This window comes from Dermacentor variabilis, chromosome 4, assembly GCF_050947875.1.
Source record: "Dermacentor variabilis isolate Ectoservices chromosome 4, ASM5094787v1, whole genome shotgun sequence".
In the NCBI taxonomy this organism is placed as follows: domain Eukaryota; kingdom Metazoa; phylum Arthropoda; class Arachnida; order Ixodida; family Ixodidae; genus Dermacentor; species Dermacentor variabilis.
Window position 1 is genome coordinate 59,104,840 of NC_134571.1, and position 25,179 is coordinate 59,130,018.

Sequence of the window (25,179 nt, forward strand, 5' to 3'; positions counted from 1 at the left end):
ATAGCCCTCGGCTATTGCTCAAAAGTTATCCGGCTGCGCCCACTTCACCTGCCTGTCACGCGACATCACAAAGCCGCAAACTCACGTCGTCAAAGTGACGTGTACGCGTTAAAGATGCATTAATATGCCGAACAAAGCGGAATTTTCTTCGGAATAGCCGCAGGCTGCCCCGTTCCGCAAGGAATAAAAGATGGCCGCCGCCGATCGCTGAGGCACTGGCTACTCGCACCTGCCGGAGAGCATGGGTTTATTTGTGTGTACTAAAGCTTTTTGCGCGGCCGTGTAACGTTTTGGAGAACTTTCGGCACGTTTACGACCTCGTTGTGCCAACTCTTCTTTGCTGAGGATCCGTTATAGCGTGATTCTTAAGCTTCCGTTGCATGCCGCCGCGATTGTCGACGAGCGACCGCAAGCTAAGTAAGAGAAAGGGGACCAATCGCAGACGCCGGCATCATTCTCTCCACCCGCTTATCAATTTTAAGTGCACTGGCTCGGCCGCATCGAATCCCTCTCCCCTTGTGCGTGCTCCTCGCCTCTTGTGAGCCAATTAGATAAGACAAGCCGCTCAGTGTAGGCAATGTTATTCGTTTTTCAAGCAAACAAAAGTGACCTCCCATGAACGAGGAGAACGTTTGATTGGTTCATTCAGACAACGCTGCGGGTGACCGCCCGATGCTTGCGTCGGCGGTTGCGCAAGTTTGACGTCAGGAGATTGGGATAAAAACATACTTGGAATAGTTTTACGTTATATGGCCCCAAAACTGAATTTCTTTCGGAATAGCCGGAGGTTGCCCTTTCCGAAAGGAACAGAAAATGGCTGCCCGCCGATTGCTTTGGCACTAGCTACTTGGAGCGGCCGGGGAGCATGGATTTATTTGCGTATAATAAACATTTTGCCGTGGCAGTATAACGTTATCGAGCACTTTCAGCAGGTATACGACGTCCCTTTGCCAACTCTTCTTTGCTGAGGGTTCGGTCAAGCGTCATTTTTAACGTTCCTTTGCTCGCCGCCGTGATTTTCTACCAGCCACCGCATGTTAAGTAAGGGAAAGCGGGCCAATCGCAGAAGCGGGCACCACCCTCCTCATCCTGTTATCTACTTTCACTGGGCTTGCTCGGCCCTATCGAAACCTTCTACACTTGAGCGTGCTCCTCGCCTCTTTTCAGCCACTTCTACGAGAAAATCCGCACAATGTAAGTGTTGGTATCTGCTTTTAAAGAAAAAATAAGTGACCTCCTATAAACGAGGAGCACGCTTGATTGGACTGTTCAAACAGCGCTGCGTGTTACCGGCCGATGTTTGCGTTGGCGGCTACGTAAATTTGACATAAAAAAATCGGAACAAAAAGAGATTGGAATAGCATTACGTTATAGGGCCCCCTGCACAGTTTCGTCGACACCGAAATCGAATCGCGTCCAGAAGTGTGCGGGACTTTATTCGGCACGACTCGTCAATATCATTTTGTGTAGTGTTTGGATCGCACCGCTGGTACGATCTGTTGGGAACTCGGCGCTGACGCCCGTGGATGTACCTGGGTCGCAAGCCCCAAGGGTAGCGTTGGCCTGGCGGCCTGGGGTACAACTGGAAGCATCCGAAGGTCCCGGCAAAGCATGAGTCGACTGGTAACAACAAAACAACTTGTTTATTTTAACATCGCAAAGAGTTGGCGGTCAGGTTGACCGAAGTAGAGAGACGGGAGAGCACTTTACTCAACAGAAGAAATCGGAGCCCTCCTTTTTGGCGTCCGGGGGCAGCTGTTTTTATACTCTCGCAGTTGAGGGCAAGAAGGAACCCCTCAATAGACGAGCACGTGATTGTACAATGGGCTAATGGTGACGCACACTGTCGTAGCGCTGCCGGTCGGGCACAATGACTGTAATGAGAGGGTGATCCCTGCTTTCGCATCGCCTGGTTCGGGCACAATGACTGGAAGGAGAGGGTGCCCCTGCTGTCGCATCGCCTGGTTCAGGCACAATGACTGGAAGGAGAGGGTGATCCTTTGCGGTCGCATCGCCGCAGTCGCGCCTGGAAACACCTGGCGGGGAGCGTTGCGGCGACGACGATCGGGCCAAAATGTCTGCCGCCCCGCCGCAGTCGCGCCGGCAAAACCACGTGTCGCAGGCGAAACGCAACAGACCGCCCCGCCGGGGGAAGGAGATCCCGATGGACAGGGGACTGCATCCGCTGTCCGGAGGGATGTCGCTCGATGATGCTCATAACCGAAGTCGGGCGTCCCTCGACGTTTCTTGAGCGCAGCGCACAGAGAAGGCCTCGTTCTCTCGTTCAGGTTCGCACGGGACACTGCAAAGTGACTTCGGGAGAGTTCACATTTTTGTTCTCGCCCCCGGCAAGCGTTGGAACTACGCTGAAACTCAACCGCTCAGTCAGCAAGCACGGCACAACCCTCACTAAGCCCTGCCAGGCTCTTTCCCCTTTTTATACCACTGCCTAGTTCCTTACAGTAGTCTAGCATCACTCAGAACGCGTCCACAAATTGAAAAATTGCACTAGAAAGCATATCATCACTTTGAAACACTAAACAAAAGCAATATGTTAAAAAAAATCCTGCCTCAGGAAGAAAAACATCAGTAACCAACAATTTTGAGGCTGATTCCTACGTTAGGGGCTTCGACTTAAGCCATCGGCGTTACCGTTGAGACTCCCCTTTTTGTAACGCACCTCAAAGGAATATTGTTGTAAAGCGAGGCTCCAGCGCAGGAGGCGGCCATTTTTGGGAGAGATGGTCTGCAGCCATTGGAGAGGGCAGTGATCCGTCTCAATGATAAACCTCGAGCCGGCTAGATAGCAGGACAATTTCTGAACGGCCCACACGAGACACGCACACTCTTTCTCGGTGGCGCTATACGCCTGCTCACGACTGGTCAGCTTACGACTAGCATACAGGACGGGGTGTTCTACTTCTCCATTTTCCCGTTGGCACAGTACAACGCCCATGCCTCGCTCACTAGCATCGCACTGAACAATGAACCCTGTTGTATAGTCTGGCGATCGTAGCACAGGCTGGCTTGTTAGGGCACTCTTTAGGGCGCTAAAAGCTCTTTCCTTTGTCTCGTCCCAGACGACTGTTTGAGGCTCTGTCTTTCTTAGAGCATCCGTCAGGGGAGCCGCGATATCAGAGTACCTAGGGATGTACCTCTGATAGTAGCCGGCGACACCTAAGAACGACCGAATATCGGTCTTGGTGCGCGGTTGCGGAAAGTCTCGCACAGCGGCCACTTTTATTTCAGAGGGGCGGCGACGACCCTGACCAATCACGTGACCGAGGTAGACAACCTCGGCCTGTGCTAACTGGCACTTAGGAGCCTTGACTGTCAAGCCCGCTTCGCGCAGGCGGGTTAGCACTGCCCGCAAGTGTGCCATATGCTCAGACCAGGATGCGGAGAATATCGCTACGTCGTCTAGATACGGTAAAGCGAATTCTTGCTGTCCCCGCAACACTTTATCCATGAGGCTTGAAAAACAGTATGGCGCGTTCTTCAAACCAAAACTCAACACTTTAGGACGGAATGTTCCCATTGGTGAAATGAACGCCGCATACCTACTAGCCTCTTCTGTAAGTGGAACCTGCCAATAACCCCTGACAAGATCTAGGGTGGAAATAAACTGAGCGCTACTAACTTTCTCAAGGCGCTCCTCGATGTTAGGGATCGGATAAATTTGATCCTTAGTGATGGAATTAAGCCTGCGGTAGTCGACGCAAGGACGAGGTTCCTTGCCCGGTACCTCAACTAAAATCAAAGGGGAGGTATAATCACTCTCACCTGCCTCAATAACACCGAGCTGTAGCATTTTCTTTACCTCAGCCTCCATAATATCGCTCTGGCGGGGTGACACCCGATACGCCTTGGATCGTACTGGCTCTGGGGAGGTAAGTTCTATATCATGAGTAAGTACAGAAGTCCTACCAGGCCTCTCAGAGAACAGACCTTGAAACTCTTGTAATAGCTGGTGTAGTTCGGTTTTCTGCTCGGGCGACAGCGGTGCTTTACTGATAAGGTCACTAATGACTTGACCGGTGTCTTCCCTGTTCGTCACTGAGCCTAGTCCCGGAAGCTCGACCGGAAGCTCTTCAGGAACGTTTACCATCATGCACACCACTGCTTCCCTTTGTCTATAAGGTTTGAGCAGATTACAGTGGTAAACTTGCTGTGCTTTCCGCTTTCCTGGCAGACTTACCACGTAGTTAACGTCCGACAGTTTCTGAACAATTCGTGCTGGGCCCTCCCACTGCACGTCTAGTTTGTTGTTTAGCGATGTGCGCAATATCATGACCTCATCGCCCACCTCAAAACGACGGGCCCTGGCTGTCCGATCATAATAAACCTTGGCCCTCTGCTGGGCCTTTGTCATTGCTTCACCTGACAACTCCTGTGCCCTTCTTAAGCGTTCGAGGAGCTTAAGTACGTACTCCACCACGACTGGGTCGTCGCCCCTGCCTTCCCATGATTCTCGAAGCATGCGAAGCGGAGACCGAAGCGAGCGACCGTACACCAGTTCAGCTGGCGAAAACCCCGTAGCTGCATGCGACGCGGTCCTTAAAGCAAACATCACCCCAGGCAGACACAGCTCCCAGTCAGTTCGATGTTCAAAACACAACGCTCTCAACACGCGCTTCATGACGGAGTGGAGCTTCTCAACGGAATTCGACTGTGGGTGGTACACTGAGCTGTGTAGCAGCTTTACCCCACACCTTTCGAGAAAAGTTGTCGTCAAAGCGCTAGTAAACACTGTGCCCTGATCTGATTGGATTTCCGCAGGAAAACCAACTCGCGCAAATATGGACAGTAGTGCATTAACTATCTCAACTGAGCTGAGTTCTTTAAGCGGCACTGCTTCAGGGAACTTTGTCGCTGGGCAGATCACAGTCAAAATGTGTCTGTACCCCGTGGCTGTTACCGGCAGAGGTCCCACTGTATCAATAACGAGCCGTCTAAAAGGCTCCGTTATGATAGGTACCAATTTCAACGGCGCCCTTGATTTGTCCCCTGGTTTGCCCACCCGCTGACAAGTGTCACATGTCCTCACGAAATGGTCTGCGTCCCGAAAACACCCTGGCCAATAGTACTCTTGCAAGAGACGGTCCTTAGTTTTCTTAACTCCTAGGTGTCCGGACCACGAACCCCCGTGTGACAAGCGCAACAGATCCTGACGATAGCATTGAGGCACGACCAGCTGATCGAACTCCACTCCTCTGCGGTCTAGATACTTCCGGTACAGGACTCGACCTCTTTCCACAAAACGCGCATTTTTCCTGGCGATACCTTCCTTGACATTGCAGCGTATGTTTTCTAGGCTACCATCCTTCTTTTGCTCGGCTATCAAAGCCGACCGGCTGACTTTTAGCAACCTATCAAGTCCGTCTGACGTAGGCGCGATGAGCAAATCAGTAGATAGCTCTTCTAACTTTCCCGTGTCGGGCATTTCCTCTCCAGTATCTGGCGCCTTCAACGCTACAGACTCAATTTGATTCAGTTCGGGCGTGCTCTGAATATCAGCTTGCTGCGCCTCTGACCCTTTTTCGTTGTTTGATAACGTCGGCCCCGCAACTACCGCCTTTGCAGCGAGCTCCCGAACCTTCGATCTGGTTAAGGCCTGAACACTAGCTTCACCAAACAAAAGCCCCTTCTCGCGCAGGAGGTGATCGGACCTGTTTGAAAATAGGTACGGGTACTGGGGTGGCAGCATAGATGACACTGCCGCCTCCGTCTCAAGCGCTCCGAAAGGTCCTTCAATAAGCACCCTTGCTACTGGCAGACACACGCTATGAGCTTCCACGGCTTGCTTGATCCACGCGCACTCGCCCGTGAACATATGGGGTTCTACGTAAGACGGGTGAACTACATCCATCGTAGCTGCGGAATCGCGAAGCACTCGGCACTCTTTCCCGTTCACGAGGAGGTCTCGCATGTAAGGCTCGAGAAGCTTCATGTTCTCGTCAGTGCTGCCTATTGAAAAAAACACAACTTTTGGTGTTGTTTCCGGACACTGCGCCGAAAAGTGACCCGGCTTCTGGCACGTATAACAAACGCGCGCTCGCCTCATCTCGAACCGCTTTCTGCGTTTGGCTGCCGCCGTCTCTTTACGTTTGGTCGGACTGCTTTCACTCGCATCCTCACTACGCGTGTCCCCCTTTAACCTCATGGGCGTGAATTTCGGCCTCTCAAACTTCGAGCCAAATTCACCCTTTTGACCGTCCTTAGCTCCGCGAGCCCGACGCGTCACAAACTCTTCGGCTAGCTCAGCGGCTTTAGCCACCGTACAAACGTCTGGGCTATCCAAGACCCAGTATCGCACGTTCTCCGGTAACCGACTATAAAACTGTTCTAGCCCGAGGCACTGCAGAACTTTATCGTGGTCACCAAACGCTTTCTCTTCTTTGAGCCACTCCTGCATGTTTGACATAAGCCTATACGCAAACTCTGTATATGACTCACTTCTGCCTTTCTCATTTTCCCGAAACTTCCGACGGAACGCCTCCGCAGACAGCCGGTACTTTTTTAGAAGACTCGATTTCACTGTGTCGAAATCCTCTGCCTCCTCTCTATCCAAGCGAGCGACTACGTCGGCCGCCTCGCCGGGTAACAAAGTGAGCAAGCGCTGTGGCCACGTTTCCCGAGAGAACCCCTGCTTCTCGCACGTTCGCTCAAAGTTAACCAGGAACAAACCAATGTCCTCTCCAAGCTTAAACGGCCGCATCAGGTCAGTCATTTTGAACAATACGCGTTCTCCTGCACCGTGTGCCTGACTTCCATTACGAGCGCGTTCCATCTCTACCTCAAGACGCTTCATTTCCAAAGCGTGTTGACGGTCACGCTCTTGTTTTTCTTTTTGTTCTTTAAGTTCGCGCTCTTCTTTTTCTTTTTGCTCTTTAAGTTCGCGCTCCTGTCTTTTTGCAGTCTCCCTCTCTTCAATGGTCTCAAGGCATTCCGACAGCTCGTCATCCTCAGCCTCTAACTCAAGAATAGCCTTTATCAGTTCTGGTTTTCTGAGTTTGTCCGAGACATCCAGACCCAACTCTCTTGCAAGCTCCAACAATTTCGGTTTGCGCAACGACTTCAAATCCATGGCTGCTCTGAATGCTGCTTTCTCTACTGCTTACTATTGTCTTGCCGCAAACTAACCCGGCAGCAACGACAACCACAATTACCAGCTCTGTTTCTGACACTAACAAAAGCCTGGCAAAGCTCAGAAGAAGAAAGTCCCGCACTCACCAAACCTCGCAGCCAAGAGTCCAGCGCAGTCGTTCCGCTGCAGGCAACCAGTCATCACACAGGGCTCGTTGCACTGCTCCCGGATCGTCGATGAGCTGCTCAGCATACAGTCAACTGCATCTCTTCGCTGCTGGCCTCCGTTGTCGCGATCTCACCGCTGGCAGACAGTTGTTTGAAGTCGGAGGCGATCTCACCGCTGCCAACCAGATGTTTGGATCGCACCGCTGGTACGATCTGTTGGGAACTCGGCGCTGACGCCCGTGGATGTACCTGGGTCGCAAGCCCCAAGGGTAGCGTTGGCCTGGCGGCCTGGGGTACAACTGGAAGCATCCGAAGGTCCCGGCAAAGCATGAGTCGACTGGTAACAACAAAACAACTTGTTTATTTTAACATCGCAAAGAGTTGGCGGTCAGGTTGACCGAAGTAGAGAGACGGGAGAGCACTTTACTCAACAGAAGAAATCGGAGCCCTCCTTTTTGGCGTCCGGGGGCAGCTGTTTTTATACTCTCGCAGTTGAGGGCAAGAAGGAACCCCTCAATAGACGAGCACGTGAATGTACAATGGGCTAATGGTGACGCACACTGTCGTAGCGCTGCCGGTCGGGCACAATGACTGTAATGAGAGGGTGATCCTTGCTTTCGCATCGCCTGGTTCGGGCACAATGACTGGAAGGAGAGGGTGCCCCTGCTGTCGCATCGCCTGGTTCAGGCACAATGACTGGAAGGAGAGGGTAATCCTTTGCGGTCGCATCGCCGCAGTCGCGCCTGGAAACACCTGGCGGGGAGCGTTGCGGCGACGACGATCGGGCCAAAATGTCTGCCGCCCCGCCGCAGTCGCGCCGGCAAAACCACGTGTCGCAGGCGAAACGCAACAGTAGGCAGCAAACGAACACACGGAATGGCCGTATCACTGTTGCTCGAAAAGACGTTTCTTCTTGCAATCAGGCAACAAAGGAATGTCAGTAATGGGTAAATGGACGCGGTTTAACCCCTGAAGAACATCTGGGCGATGGCAGATGCGTCGAGGGCTATATACTATTTAGAATGCCGCTCCTACGGCCGTCGCAGCCAGAAACGAATCCCATGACATTATGCAAGATATCCTAGTCACCGTAACCGCCACAGCCACCGTAGTAATGAATTCATTCATTCATTCATTCATTTACTATTTTTTTTATATGAGAGTGTGTAAGTAACAGTGCATCACAGAATAGTGTTTTATATTTTGGCAGAAGGAATCTAAAAAGCATTCGCTGGAGTATTCACATTTGTTAAGTTTAATAAATAACGCACATCAGCGTTGCAAAACAGCTTTAACCGATCTGTCATAAAGTGACACATGTGCCCAACATTGAGTGGTCATGCGCAGCGCCAATGACTGCCTCACCGACATTGAAAGACGTCGTTCGGCTGTGTATAGCCGCGGAACGTGACTGTCGCCTGCAGTGTTCTTCCATTGTTTATTCGTGATGTGCTACGCTTTGCCGTCCTTTGTGTGTTTTTTTCCTAATCTTCTTATTTCTTCAAGCAAGATGACCTAACGATTCTTTCAGGAAGCAAATGTTACCATGTCTTTCATTGTTGCTTTTGTGGAGGTTTTGCATATTCTTTTTCTGCAGCGCAAAAAGCACAATTACGTAGAATAAAAAAAAACACACACACACAGGCGCTAACGCCTCTGTGTGCCTGTTTTCTCTTCTACGTCCTTGTGCTTTTTGCGCTACAAGAAATACTGCAATATGTTACACCAACAAGCCCAAATATCTACACTGATGCGCTTTGTAGTGGTATTTATTTATTTATTTATTTATTTATTTATTTATTTGTAATACCCTGAAGGTACGTAATTGTACATTGCGTATTTGTATCTTTTGATTTTCGTGCAACAACGACAACTGCAACGACAACAACAACAACAATGTCAGGCTGTACCTTTGTTGCACTCCCCTTTGTCTATATTATTTCCATTCCTAACGTTTGCCTCGCTTTAATATTTCAACCTTGCATAGAAACACACTCTCGCTCTCTTGTTATAGTAGACATGTTCCCTTATAAATGATATTTCAGTACTTTTCGTCGCGCTTTTTTACGATGCACATTATGAAGGCTAGGAGTAGATACGGAAGCTGTACTCATCGGTCATATTGTGGTAAATGCAGCCAAACAGCATCTTTATTTACAAAATTTACGAGAGCAAATTCTTGCAGCAGCAATGAAAAAGCATTTACCGTACCATCATCATTAATGCTGGCGTAACGGAATAGCATCGCATACTTGAATGTTTAAAAAAAATTGCTGTAAGGAATTTAAGCGTTTAACTGGACCCTAGAACTGCTAGCTGTGCTACCGTTGCTGTTGTTCAAACGCGTTTATTATAAATTATCCTCCCTCTACTACCACTGAATATACCAAATCGATGGTTTATGTCTCTCTCTCTCTCTCTCTCTCTCTCTCTCTCTCTCTCCTTTTTTTTATCTTGCTACGTACGAGATGTGCGTAGGGAGGAGGAGGAAAGAGAAAAGTAGAAGGCAGGGAGGTTAACTAGAACAACGTCCGGTTGGCTACACTACACCGGGGGAATGGGAAAGGGGGAGAACAAAGATCACAGGGAGATAGAGGAGGGAAGGAAAGACGGAAATTGCGGTGAGTTCGCTGACGTGTGTGGTCTTACAGAAATTGCATTAATAGTCACAGATGGTCGGACAAGCCCGTCGTCCTTAAAGAGCACAAAAGCGCCTTCACCGCTTTATGGACCGACCGTCGATGGGGGCGGTGTTCCAGCAGCACCTGCACAGAAAGCGACCGATTGTCCAGTTTTTGCAAAGCTTGGGCAAGTTCTTGTCTCTCTGGTGCATAGCGGGGACCGTGGCACAGCAGGTGGTTGATGTTTTCTTCGGTGCCACAGACCTCGCATGCTGCACTGTCATTCACTCCAATTAATGTAGAGTATGCCTTTGTGAAGGCAACTCCTAACCGAAGGCGACAGAGAAGCGTAGCTTCACGTCGAGGAAGTCCGAGTGGAGGTCGGAGTTGCAGGGAGGGGTTTAGTCGATGCAGTCGTGTAAGTCGTAAGTTTGGCGAGTTCCACTCGGTCAATGTGAGACTGCGTACCAGGTGTCGAAACTGCCTTGCACGTCTGTCCTCGAAAGCGGAATTGGAACGCCGTGCTCTTGTTGATGTGCTGTGCGAGCAGCGTTATCGGCGGAATCATTGCCACTGATTCCACAATGGCCAGGTATACAATTGAAAAACGATCTCGTGGCCTATTTGTTGGACGTGATGGTAAAGTTCCACGATTTCGTATGTCAATTGGTCATGACATCCGTGTCGGAGAACTGACTGCGTGCACTGTAATGTCGGTTTTGAATCACAGGACACAGCCCATTTTCCAGGTCTTTCAGAATCAATGAATTCCAGTGCTCGACGCAGGGCCGTTAGTTCTGCCGCCGTTGAGGTCGTGACATGCGATGTCTTGAACCGCAGTGTCATTCCTCGCGTTGGTATAACCACGGCACCACCAGAACTGCGCGACGTAGTCGATCCATCGGTATAGATGTGCACATGGTTGCTGTACTTTTCATGCAAAAGAAGTAAGCTCAGCTGTGTTAGAGCAGGTGCCGGTAGATCTGTCTTCTTCTATAGTCCTGGAATCATTATATGTACTTGTGGACGGCTCAAACACCACGGAGGAAATGCTGGCTTGGCCGTAAGTGCGTACCCTGAAGTAAACGACGCACGATGTGCCCTGACAATACCGCTAAATGTCATCTGTGCTGCTGAACTCGCACTATAACTTTTCGACCACTTAAACATGACAGACACGAAATCGAGGGTAGTTGTATTTTGCATATTTGACCGGTTCTAGGTCTTTCGCCACATTATTCAGCACTTGTGTCATAGGTGCATACGTGAACGTCTGACGGAGCTATGTTGTGTGGGCAGTATGCTGCACAGCGAGATATTTCCGAAAAGTTCATGGCACCAATGAAATTAAATTCTTGGACTTGCACAAAATATACGCCTCAAGAAGTATCTCGACTTTGTGGCACTTTTGCACGGCGGCACTGTAACAATTTTCTTTCCAGCTCCCAGGTTATATGGTAAAGCGTGGGGGTTGCCCCGCACCACGGGCAAGTGTTCCTAAATTGTAGAGGATACATCTTACTTAGTATATGTAAGTTAGAGAAGGTTTCCGTTTCCAGCCTCCGCCACCTAGCTGCTTCTTGATGTGTTAAGGCTTTGTGTGGCGGGGAGCATCTAATTCTATTGCCTCTGTGGTAGTTCAGTAAGTCTGAATAACCGATCTCCACGGTGAAGTGCATATAACCTGGTAGTGTAAACGTAACTACACATTCCACCAACACAAAACCCCGAGTGCGGAGTAGTGGGAGAGCCGGCTCACCAGCTGCGAGCTTGTCGCCCAAAGGGCAATGGTGCAGCACGCAAGGGAAGCAGCGCGGCTCAGTGGAGCCCTGGACTAGGGGCCCAACCCTGCTAAGAAGGTCAAGCGTCTGCAGCGATGAAGACGAAGACCGAACGCTAAACCCTTAATGGACCAAATAGTTCTCTCTCTCTCTCTCTCTCTCTCTCTCTCTCTCTCTCTCTCTCTCTCTCTCTCTCTCTCTCTCTCTCTCTCTCTCTCTCTCTCTCTCTCTCTCTCTTTCCAGCTGATGTTGCAGAGATCCCAAGTGTCTCCATGCAATGTATAGGACTCACTGGCGGTTAGATCGCGCGAATATTTATTTACTTGTTTAAACCAGTAATATTACTACCCTACTTTGGGGGAAGGGAAATAATGGCGAATAAAGTGCAATGGGCCTGATGCGCCTGGCCTTCTTTGGTTCATTCCCACAGGTGTCGACCTACGAAGCTTTCGTTTCGGTAGCTATACCTAATCGCCGCACCCGCATACTGGAGGGATTTTCCGTGCAAACGCAATGTCAGTAATGAGAAGTGATGTCACAAAATCCAATTTCACGGAACATTGCGGTGTCGAAAATGTGTGCAGGTCGCGACTTAGCATAAAGTTGTGATGAATCGGGTGCTGTAGCTGACGTGGAGTGTCTTCTATTGTACCGCACCTGGTATAGCACGCCACGCCTTCAGCCAGGAAAACATCTCCAGGTTTTCATTGAAGGCAGCACCTTCCTCTTCTATTACACCGTGAAATCATGGCATGTGTCTGTATTATGGGGACAACTGCAAAATGTGTCCTCCGTTGGCTCGGCAGGTTTGCGTGGACGGAGACCCTATAGGAGCAGACGCGACGTCGACAGAGGTAACTGCTGCAAAGCGCTGCCAGAGGGCGCAGCGGGACACACGTAGATCTGTAGCAAGCACACATGCACAACACAAGTGCACAAGCGGTCACGTGACCGTGCCGGATGGGGCATTCACTGCCGGAGACGCTCAGGACAAACTCTTCGCTGAACGTACGAGCAGTTTTGACGCAAATTCGGCACACTGTATTTCACAACAGCTTTCCTGCAATAATGCGAATACCTAAGTGATCGCTAAGAGCTTTGGACGGGCTCAGTAAGAGGGGCGAGCGAAAGGCAACAGTCACATGGCTGCCATTTTGCCGTCCACACTCTACGGTGATGATCTACAAGAGAGTCTACAAGACAAACCACAAAAGTCTAGAGAAAACCTACCAAAGCCTGTAATGGAACTTAACAGGGCCTGCAACAGAAGCTTTTCGAAGCGAAATGAGATGAGGGTTATACGAGATATCCCCCCACCCACCTTGCTAAACCTCCCAGCCACATTTTAACTTTCACGTCACTGGTATTTGCTTTGCTGGCTTGTAAACATTTAAACTTTTTTAACCGTAGTAACTATAGGCGCCGCGAAACGTACCTAACGCTGGTTGACTGTTTCCTTCGTCTTCACCCTTTGACCTATTTCACGTCTCAGAGCAAGTGTCATGACAATATCGCTGTTTGCAGTCCAGAAAATCATAGGTTATCGTCCAACTGATGTTGAGCGAGAGATTAGTCAAATGAAATCTATATGCGAGAGTTGGTCAAGAAGTAGTAGGAAATCGCTTATGCATCTATAATGTATTTTCAGTACCAGTTACTTAGCTGCCAGATATCACGCTAGAATGAGCGCCAAAAGCCCGCTCTGTCCTTGCAGGGAGGAACGCCATTTTCTTTCTTCTTCTTCGTGCCGGCAGCAGCGCTAGCTGCCACTTACATGGGACACAAGTTTTAAGCGAACATGCAATGCGTCAGCAGAAATCGTAAATAACGCTATTCTTTACTCTCCCGCGTGCATTCATCGGGGAAAAACGTGACCATAAGATTACACAGACGGACGGCCATAGCCGTAATTCTCCCATATAGTCACAGATGGCTCAGCAAGGGAAATGGGCGGTCATTCGAGGTGAATGGGCTTCAGTGAGATGCAAGCATAGGCGCAGCAAACTGCAATACCCCTGAGAAAAGAACATATCACACATGCTTCTGACCTGTACTCGTGTTTCAAGGGGGGCTGGGAGTGAAGGCGAGGCTGCTCTACAATCACGCCAATTCACTCAAGGCTCAGCATGATTGGGGTCGCTCATTTATTGCCTCACATGTCCGCACCACACCCCTTCCACGCAAACACTGACCCTTCACTCTCCCTTTGACTCACACCTGGAATGAAAGCAATGCTAAGCTATATGTTAGGAATTGTTGTTACTTGTACACTGCTGTTGCGCGCCTTTGGTGGCAGGTGGGAGTGCACAGCCGTGTTTTTAACTACAGTCTAACATATACAGCCGGAGAAACGTCACGGAGTAATTACGCTACCCTGCGTAATTACTTTGGACATGTCCTCATTTCGAAGTCCACTAGCTACTACGCGCTCCTTTCATCGATATAGAAAGACCGTCCAGCAGTTCACTTATGGCTCCACCCACTCCTGATAAATGTGAGCGCAATGATAACAAGTCAGGTGGTGATTAATTAATTCCATACTGACTGAGTATTGGTACTGAGAAGCACCTACAGACCGGTCACATCCGATGATGAATGAAGATTTGCATATATTTAATAGAAATGTTGGGGCTTCTCTGCAGCGTATCTACTACCGCTTGTACTTTGGGAAAGAAAACGCCTTATTAGGAATTAATATGGCGCGATAGCTCACAGTTTACATCGATGATCTCTTACTTTCAGGGGTTTCATCCTCCCAATAACTTTTGTGTATTGTCCTTAAGCTTCGTAATGTCGACTCGTGTGTACACGTCGACGTCAATACACTGCCTCAGCAGCTCAGCCAAAGAAGCTGCCTTTCTCTCTCTCTCTCTTACCAGGAAGGCACGCCACCATGAGATAACGACAAACAAAAGTCATTTCTGTAAAAGGTGCCGTAGAAAGTAAAACGCATATCAATCGCACTCGTGAATCTCTGCTATATGTCGGTTATTTTAAAGTGAACAGGTCCTGGAGACTGAAAGCGACTAAGTACGTTAATGTTCAGTTTCCAACTCATGCACCCTCGCTGACGCATTCCTCTGACACGCTAATCCACTGCGAAGTGGCTGAGGAAGGCGTTTTCTCAGAGGAGAAAGTTCTTCCATCGTATAGAGCAGTCAAAGCGCACTCTCTCAAGTAAGTCGAGAGAAAGTTTGTCGGAACCTTTAAGGTAATCCGTGCTTATCCTTTAGACGGCGAGGGATTAGGCGAGCTCGTGTTTCATTCACGTGGCACGCTCGCACCGCACAGCGCACGGTGCACTAATCATGCTGCATGGATAAATAGTTGCCGCCAATCCGGCTGCTCAGAAGTCGCGGCACGCAAAGCCCTGGCCCGATGTAGTGTCTGATTTCTCGGTTCTTTTTTTTCTCCCTCTCTTTCCTTTTTTTTCTTTTCTTACAACAGCAATCAAGGCGGCCCTGCTCATCCAACGCTGGTATCGCCGCTACCTGGCCCGTCAGGAGATTCGTAAGCGCTGCTCGTGGAATATATTCCAGAGCCTCGAATACGCCGGAGAGCAGGATCAAATTAAGGTGAGTCCTCCCTGCTGCCCTCTCCCCTTCAATGTTGTTTGCGCGCAGAGCATCAAGTCTTCACGCTCGTCACTTAATCAAGAAGAGGAGACGCTCGTGGGAAGGCTTGAGCCTTACTCGAGCTGTGTGTTTAAGTATTCGCGAAGGCTAGCGCTCGCCCGTGCCTCCTTGGTGCATCGGTGTGTAATCCTAGCGCGTCACCGGAGCTCCGGTTACGGCGAAGGCAAGACCGGGACTTCGCCCTTTAGCGGGCACGCCATTGCCTCGCTACACCTCTGTGAATTTTTTAACTGCAGGTGCCCCGTGAGTGTTTTAACTGGATACCTAAGGAGTTATCCAGAGAAGCTATTCAGATGCTTCAACGTCGTTACTCACCTTCTATTGTTTAAGCTCCATTGGCGTGGCAGAAAGCATTTTAAAAGAATTGCACGACGGGCGTGACACAACCGTGCAGCATGCCAAGGGACAAGTAACTTTGTTACAAGCACAAAGAAAATACGGGAGAAGTGAGGGGAGCGCTTCAGCATGGTGCTAATGCATCGACAGGTGTATACATGAATTCGTTACGGGGACTTGAAGAAGTTCTCTCCACCAAAGTGACCTCGCCATAGCGAGGCGTTGTTTAATGCGCTTAGAATTCTTTGCCTAATTCAGGCGTATTCAGCCTGCATATCAATCAATCAATCAATCAATCAATCAATCAATCAATCAATCAATCAATCAATCAATCAATCAATCAATCAATCAATCAATCTGCCTACCTACCTACCTATCTACGCAGTGACCCAAGTTGTGTACGAGCTATGGCCGCTATAGTCGGCGACTACATATAAGACTTACAAGCTTTTGTGCATGCACACTCTAGCTAAAACAAAATTCGCATCCAATTAGATTCTCTTATTTACCTGACGACAGGTTGTTTCGCCTGTTTGAAAGAACTATTTTCCCTGTACAGATCAGCCTTTGTGTCACTGGTTTCAGGAAGAAACCTAAACGCCTGGGCACATATTATAGGGAATCCTGGAGTCACTAGTCAGCCATATGTAATATTTTACACTGAAACAGCTAGCTTTTATTTTCTAATCGGGCTGCATTTACATTAGCCGACCGAAGTCATTAAGCTGTGAGCAGAGTAGTGGAAGTCACCTTTTTTTCAGAGGTGAAGACCAGGTGTACTACATTTTTATTGGTGGAGCTTCTTTGGAATTCTTAGGTCGTCACCAACTACAGGTGTGTGCTCACGGTCGGGATGTCGTCGTGGTCGTCCCATGGTCATCATTCCAGCTTTGTCGTTTGACTCACGCCCTGCCGTCTTCGTCGTGCCTTACACGCCAACCCAGCGCCCAAGTTGTCTAGTAGCTAGGGCAACTAGGTATGTGCTTGGGGTCGCGATGCCATCGTGTTTATTGCATCGTCACCCTTCCAGCTTAATTCGTCATTCGACTCCCGTCATGCTGTCGTCGTCACTAGAGCGGCGTCGTTTGATCCTCGTCACGCCGCCGTCTTCCTGTCATCGTCGTCATACATTCTTCGTGACACAGCCGTCGTCACCTCATCGTCGTCATACACTCGTAGTCATCCCATTGTTCTCATACTGTTGTTATGCCATCGCCATCATTGCGCCGTCTTCATATGTACAGTAGCCGTTATACATCCGTTGCCATACCTTCGTCGTCATTCTAACTGCGTCGTCGGACACTTGTCATGTCGTCGTTGCCACGCCATCGTCGTCACACAGTCATCGTCATACCTCCTTTGTCGTTCCATCAACGTAACTCCTTCGTTAGCCTATCGTGTAATCATGCGGTCGTCATTCAATCGGGATTATACCGTCATTGTCTTGTCTTCGTTTTCATTACGTCGTCGTGAAACAGCCGCTGCCATGCATCCGTTGTCAAACCGTCATCGTCACGCTATTGTCGTCGTACATTCATTGTCATCGCATTGTCCTCGTACATTCGTTGTCATCGCATTGTCCTCGTGCCGTCATCATCGCGCTGCGGTCGTTACACTATCATTTCAAAATCACCACCTCGTCGTCGCCATGCCGTCTTCGTCGTACTGTCTTCGTCGTTCCATCGACGTCATTTCATCGTCGTCACTGCGTCGTCGTCATACCTTCATGCTCATGGGCGACCTTGGCAAGTGAGTGGAATAGCAAAGTGGGCCGATACCGTAGGCAGTGCGTGTCGCATATAGCCGAAGCAAACGAAAGTCTCAGATCGACCACTGCATATTTTAAATAAACGTGATTTCAGCAATACTGTGTGTGGCCACGTTGCTTGAATGCAAATCGCATTGCCGTCGACTGCCGTCGCGAGATGGGTTATGTCTAATGTTTTATTGGATGATTGCAAGTGGAACTATAATTCTTTCCTGTCAATGTCCAACTCTCGCAGAAGTGAAGCGACACAGGTAAAACAGTTCGAGTAGACTAACGCGATCCACCGTATAATTCCGTTAAACAAGTATTTCGCGTTTGGCTTGTTCTGGGGGAGAGCAGTAATAACCGCGCGCTCTCGAGGAACCACCCAGCGCGTTCCTGTGTACAACTGCTGACCAGTGCTGCGAGAGAGAGCGCACGCGCTAGCGCGCGGACTCTCATTAGACGCTGTCGGCTCTCCTCCGCGCGGGAAGCGATGTTGCTGGTTACGAAGTTACGCGTGGGCTACAATTTACTCGTCTACAACGCGGGCCTAATTACCGCGTAGCGATTACGCCCAAGTCTCATTAACGAAGCTGTGCCTAGCCAATCAGGCCAAGCCGTCGTGCGGCAGTTCGAAAGTGATTTCTGTGCTACCCGCATACGCGAGGCGCCCGCCAGCCCACGCGTGGCTATCGGGTCAAGCCTATCCTCGACGCTGTCCGGATCGTTTGACGCGTCCGCTTATTAGGCAGCCTCGGTCGCGACCGGTTTTTCCGCGGCACGCTTTCGGCACGTAATTCATAGGCGTGGGGGCAAACCTCGCTGAAGCCGAGCACGTCGCTTCCTCTTAGCTCTGATGCTCCCGCAGCGGCTGCTAGTACGACGAGGCAAAACTTGATGAAATAAAACCCGCATCTCGCATACTCGTATACTTGCGCGTCCACTTGAGTGCTCGCAACATGCTTTGCCCATTTTCAGAATCCCCGTTTCGCATCGAGTAGAAGGAAGAGGAGCAGAGAGCTTCTTCCTGGAGAAGTCACGCGTTGCAGGAATGTTTGACGACTGCGGCAGCCAGAGATGTTTCAGGCTGTCGCAATCTGCTCTTCCCGAAGAAAGAAAGGAAAAAAAAAGATAGGTTATGCGCGATGACCGAGTTGCATAGTATTCGAAAAGTTCGCGCTAATACTGACGGATCATTTCCCGCGCTAAGCTGAACGCTGCGAGTTCCTTCTTTTCGTATAGTTGATTTTCCATTGGTCCAAATGTCACAGCGATGAAAGTTAACCGGCTGCGCAACGAGTGCATGCTTTCTTTCTGCGACAGCTCTATACTTCCCGTGAGTAATGATTGCTGCCACTGCCCGCAATATGCATGGTTCAAAGACGCTCATTTTATGCTGTGCTCAATCAGTTACACGACTGGCCTCTGTTGGAAGAGGCAATTCTGCTACATCACGTGACATACGTACCATACCTAGGGTCTAAAGTCAGGGACTTAGCCGTAGCTTGGGGATGCCTTACGTGGGAGTCCCTTAAATGTCGATGTGGGACGGGTCATGCACGGGGTCAAGGTACCAAAATTTTCTGGGGCTGAATACACCACACTTCTCATTCGTAAGTTCTATTTTCTATTGGTCACCCGCCTTCCTTAATTTAATGTACACCATCATGATTGGCTGGAATTTTCTTTTACGAACGCAACAGAAAATTGTTGTGTAAGCGTAAGAGTTTTTTTTTTAATACGGGCCAGGTTCTGTAAACGGCTTTTTTTGTTGTTGTTGTTGTTCGGAAATTTTTCACAAGGCATGTGTAGCAAAATAAAGGTAAACAAGAACAGCATCAAACAAACGCAGGCATCCTTGTCCTATGCAGGTAACGAGTCAGATCATTTTTGAGTCTGTTATCGAACGGGTATACTTCTCTGGAACGATACAATTTAGTTCAGCCTCCCTGAGCATCTTGGCCCATATTCACAAAAAGCTCTCACGCTAGGCGTCCGTCCCGTTAACCTCGTTGCCTTTTCTTGTTTCTCTCTATCTCTCCCTCTCTCTTTCTTACGCTAGAATCGCATGTAAGACAAAAAATTTCAACCAATACTGATGAAGCTGGACATATTTTTATTGAAGATAGCCGGCCAATGGTAGAGAGCACTTCTGAACAAAAAACTTTGTGAATTCGGCTCTTTGCACGAGTATCAGGGTTTATCACAGGCGGTGGTAAGGGTACGTTGTAAAAAAAATAATAATAAAGAAGCCGGGCTTTTAGTACACAATGTAGGGTCATCATTTGCAGGTCTTCTGTCATCAAGTTTGATGTCATCAGATGGCGAGCTTCTGATTTTCGCACTACATGGCCTATCACACAACCGGCACTTTAGAGTGTCTTCTGTGCTACAACTTGACAGTTGGCACGGTTCGCCATTTAAATCAGAAATGCGTAGGCGTTCGCAAAAGCAACACGTATCCGCCAGCGACGCAGTAAGGTATCTTCACGGAGAGTAATACCTGGTAAGAGTTGTACTAAGAGGTGCCGCTATCATAGCGGCACCTCTTAGTGAAATCCTGTGAATTTCACTTCCTTAACGTTGTGATATGTGAACAAACAAAAATGTTAGGGCACCGTTTTTCGTCCGTTCTGGACAAAAGAATCGAAGTGCTTTCGGCTTTTCCGTGTAACGCACGGGCAGGCTGCTTTGTCGGCACTTTCATGCGTGAGACTCCTTAATACACTCGCTAGCTTCGAGCAGCCGCATTTACTCCTCTCCAAGATTGATATCCTAATATCCATGTCAAAAGCCCCTAGACAGTTTTACCACTTACTCCCGCCTTACTTTTGCACAGATTTACTTTTGGCCTCTTGCGGCGCTCACAGCCTGGGTCAGCCAGCGGCTTGCGTGCGGCGGCGCGGCATTCGCGGGCGCGGCTCCTTGCGCTGGGGCACACCTCCGATGATATATCCGCGTGACTGCATGGACTCATCTGCGCATTGCGCGGTTTGTTCGCCTTGAGCGCAACGTATCGTCAGTTTGTTGCTTCACTAAAACCTGAACTTCCTATTACCACCAGCATGTGAGACGAGTCCAAGCTTAACTTAGGGCAAACCTCAATTTGGCCACACCATTAGCGAAGAAACAAACAAGCAAAACGAATGAAAGTGCGGTGGCTCCATGCCTACAATTGTTCCGAATGATCAAATTTGGTCGGTGTAGAAAAGAAAGTGAACTCAGGGTCCAAGGCATGGCTTCGGTGCACGCGTGCGCGTCACGAACTTTGTGTCCCCTGCCACGCGACCACTAGGCGTGCGTACCGCCTGCTGGAGCAGCCTACAGACGGCGGATTTCCAGCTGCACGCAACAACTCATAAGGTGAGCTGTGTGTGTGGGAGCAAGCACAGCTGGGCGGCCGCACGCTTTTCACGAATGCGAAGTGTACAGCTCGCGTTTGTGTCAGCGATCGAAGGAGTTTTCGGAAGAACTCGGCGCCTTTAGAGCTGACTACAGTCTGGATTCCGGAAGACGATGTAAACTGCAAATGGAGGGTGGAGGTGAAATGGAGGAAGGGGGGGGGGGGGGGGAGGGTCGAAGCGCAACTGGCCTTTGAAGCAAACTGCGCACGTCATCCATAGCACGTGGCGATTTAATGCGGACTCGTTTCTTGGAGCCTACAAGGGGTGTGCAACTGCTTACTTTCCTTCTTTTCACCTTTTCACGAGGACGTGACGCTGCGTTCCCGGCCTTACGAGGCGTGCTGGGGTTCTCTTGAAGCTGCGCTGGAGAATGCCTTTCGAGACTCCCAGGGTGACGCGCAGTGCAGGCGCATTCGTATATGATCGCGCGCTGCAGCCTATAGGCCAGTTGCATAGCTTTCCGTCCCCTTTTACCTTTCCCCAGTGTAGGGTAGCCAACCGGGCTCAGTCCTGGTTAACCTCCCTACCTTTCCTTTATCATTTGCTCTCTCTCTCTCCACTCCAACACCACATTGTCGTGAAGTGGAGCCCTAGTGTAGTTCTCATCACGCAGGATATTGTGTCGGAGGGCTGCTGTAGAAGCCAACGCAAAATCCCGCAGGCGTTCTTGGTCGTTTCGCTGCGGACCGTTGAATGCGTTAGCGCTCGTACTTGACGCTCTTCCAAATTGGTCAAGAGCGTATTGAGGCTCGGTCGCTGACGTGCGCTGGGTAACACTCAGAGATGGCCACTGAGAACACGATAAGTGGATTCGTAGTCGTCGTCTACGTGCCCTCTTCCCTCGCCACCATCCACAGAGAGTCGGCTGCACGTATAGGAGGACACAGTGCACCTTGCCGTGGCAGCACACCCCGACGACAGGCTCCGAAGTATTCCACACTCGGTGTTGAACTGAGTGAAGGTGACCTGTATATTATGAGTGGCACACATACACGTAGCGTGCATTTCGTCTTGTACTCACACTTATGTCAATTCTATGAAAACAGATTTGAAAAATGTTCATTAATGTTTGTCTATCCACCGGAAACATTCAGAAAGTCGCTGAGAAAGAGATACATGGCAAGCATATGTTCGTTGGCGTAGCGCTGGTGCCAGATGAGGTGAGTGCCGGATGTAAATGCCATTATTGACGCTGGTTTCGCTTGTTCATACTCCTCATGAGAAGCGGACAACGTTCACAAAATCTCTGTGGAATTCACGCATGAATAATGTATTGTTAAAACAAGTGAAGGAGGGAAAACAAGAGGTGAAATGCAGAAAGGTTAACCAGATTAAGTGTCCAGTTGGCTACTCTGCACAGGGGGATGGGGTAAGGGTAGAAAAGATAAGAAAACGAGAGAAAATAAGAAAAAGAGCGCATCAATTCGCACATTTTATGGTTTTTCAGTGAGTCCAGTATCCCTTAAAAAGCACACTAGCACGTCTAAGACAGTCCGTGCCGATGTCGGCTGGGTCTAACAATTCTGCCTTCCGTAGAACAAGTGAATGCACTCTATAATATATGGCACTAGAGAGAGACAGAGAAATTAGATGCGAAAGGCATGGAAGTTCACCGGAAGAGCTTCTGGTTTGCTATCCTGAGCTGGAAGAAGGGTAAGGGCGAAAAGAAAAATAGGAAAAATAGCGGAGAAATAAAGCCAAGCGCCTCTATATAACACAAAACTACACCTATGAGCAGCACCTGCAGAAGTGATTCTACGTGCTGTTTATCTCTCTCCGTCTCTCACGGTCTTTGGAACAAAAGAGTTGAATTCAGAAGTACCTACCTTATGTTTACTCCGGTTAACTATAGCTGCAAAACAAAACGTCAACAGGGGCATTGAAGACCTTAGAGTACAGCAGCGTACACGTATTTAACGGGGCCTTTTGTCGCCGCATATCCACGCTGTTCAATCAATAGCTTATGCACACACTCGAGAAATATAGAAAACAATGAACGACAATCGGCTTCTATACAATTCGCAATAAAAAACGAGCTGTCATCTGCGTATGTCATGATCCTCGTGTTGTTGTGTAAGTGTGACTCAAAATGTTTGTATCGTTTTGGTTGGAAACAACTTTATCTACACAAAAACGTGTCATTATACAAAATGAGTCTTGCCTGATTATATTATGTTTCACGCCGCACAGCCCTCGTAGCAAAGTAAAAAAAATGTGGTGGGAAGAAACTTAGTTTTGCTACACTTGTACCGTTACCACAGTCGCACAACTGGTAACACAACGTCACCTATAGATACCGGAGGAAGCACGCAGGCAGAGAGGTTAGCTGTGATTTCGCGAGGCAAAACTGCCACGGCACACTTAAAAATGGCCTCCGAGACGAACCGTGACAGACCAATACGTATACGCTTCGTCCACCGAGCTTACTCCCGTCGCCAGCCTTTGTCGTCGGGAATAACGAAAAACGTAAGGCCAATCACCGTGCCACTATCCAAAAGTACGCAACTCAACGAAGAAGAATGCACACAGTGTTGCCGGCACCGCTAAGCCTTCGCCAGCGAGCTTACCTTCTCCCTTTGCGACTGCAACTATCATTTTTTTACTTTTCAGCGTACGCACTTTACATCGGGGGATGCACATTTCGAATAACTTTCGAAAAGTGCGATGGCCGGCTTGTGACTCCTTGGAAGCAAGCGTCCGCATCCTAGGCTGTGTTGACTTATTCATGAGGCGGGTGTCACTTCTTTCTCTCTTGTTTCTTCAGAAAATCCGATTTGCTTCAGCTCGCAGAAGAGCGCGGCCATGTTTGTGTTTGTCGAAGACAACACGCCGGCGGGCGCACTGCACACTCTCGGGGTCGGCTCTGCCGACGTGCAAAGAGCTTGGTAAGGAAGCCTCCCTGCCATTCGCTCACAACGGCTTTCGTGAACTTCCAGGAGCGCCGTTTGTCGCGAGCTTGCCGTACCTGCTAGAAAATTGAGTTGGCCCACTCTCCGAGAAAATATGCGAGGACTCGAACGCCAGCAGAGTTTTCTGAAGATGTCTTCGGTAAATCTGCTCGCCGTCGCTGGCGCCACGGCCGAGACTTCTCTTTCCTAGACATGCACCGACCGTTCTTGCTTTGTAAGCGGGATTGCTGACGCCTACGTGCTCTCTAATGGTGAACACGATAGCGTGAATTACACTGGGTGCAAAAAGAACAGTTAGTTTATTCCGTGAGGTTTTTGTTGAACCCACAGGCTCGCGGAAAGTTTTGTGGGGTTAGGCAACGGCCAAGAGCTTTGTGCCGCTGTCCTATTAGCATAGACGACATTACCCGAAGCGGAGGAACTCAGACAACCTAGTTTATCTTCTCTTCCTTTCTTTTTGACATGAACTAGTAGCACAATACGGCCGACGAGCGGTATTCAAGCAAAAATCTCACAAAAACTCACAGACTTCCGCCGCCAAGGTATATGAGTGGTGGCGCTGGCTAACACTCCCAGGGTTCTACTAGGAAACGTGAAATAACCAAGAAAGAGGATGGGGAAACGGCGCCGCGGTAGCTCAATTGGTAGAGCATCGCACGCGAAATGCGAAGGTTGTGGGATCGTTCCCCACCTGCGGCGAGCTGTTTTTTCCATCCACTTTCATTTCCATTGGTTTATTGTTTCTTTATTTCATTTATTAAGCACAACTAATTCTTCCTATGTCGTCCTTGGAGTCAGTGTTTGTTGGCTTCTTATGATACATTAAAAATCAGGGCACATAAGAAAGCACTGATTAGGCTCAGACCGAGGTACATGAATCTAGGCATTGAACTGACGAAGTCGTGTAAAAAAAAATCCCATAGAATTAACTTATCGTAGATAAACACTCTACCCAATAGTTTCCGAGAATATTGGTCGTCTCTAGAAATCTTTGGAGGGCCAGTAACAATCGTGTTTGCAGTGAATCTGTTGGCCGAGCACCTAAGATCTTCCTGAGGCTGAGTGGCCTGCGGTCTAATGCCACTAAATCACGTGTTGTTTCTTTTTTTTTTTTTTTTTGCCACGGTTTATTCGAGCCTCCGACACGACATCCAATCCATTCACATTTATGGAAAGAGGAGAGAATTGGCAAGACAGAGGGGGGAGGGTTAAATGAGAGAAGAGGGATGTCGATGACCAAGGAATGAAATGTAAGCAAAGCGACGCACCATTTCCGACATTACTTTCGCGGAAGCGATACGGTCCGTGGAAGCACCGCTAATTAAAGTCGGCGCTTGCTTAAGCACATCGTATAGTAATTGTATACGTCTCAGCGACCGCGACTCCCTTTCAAGCGCGCACATTGGTTACCAGTCAGGAACGTAGAAAGATTGGCTACAGAGCCGGTACTTGGTCGTTTTTGCTCCCTACTTACGCGAGTTATCGTAGG

General features: G+C 49.2%; 1 protein-coding gene across 2 annotated transcripts in view; it reads left to right on the forward strand.

Annotated features, from left to right (window-relative positions):
* rdgC (retinal degeneration C) overlaps positions 1-25,179 on the forward strand; it is a 235,768-nt gene that overhangs the window by 137,471 nt on the left and 73,118 nt on the right. For both annotated transcript variants that reach the window (XM_075689206.1, XM_075689207.1), the window contains exon 2: positions 15,104-15,231. In XM_075689206.1, coding sequence (XP_075545321.1) covers positions 15,104-15,231 — 128 coding nt within the window. The remainder of the gene's footprint in view (positions 1-15,103; positions 15,232-25,179) is intronic.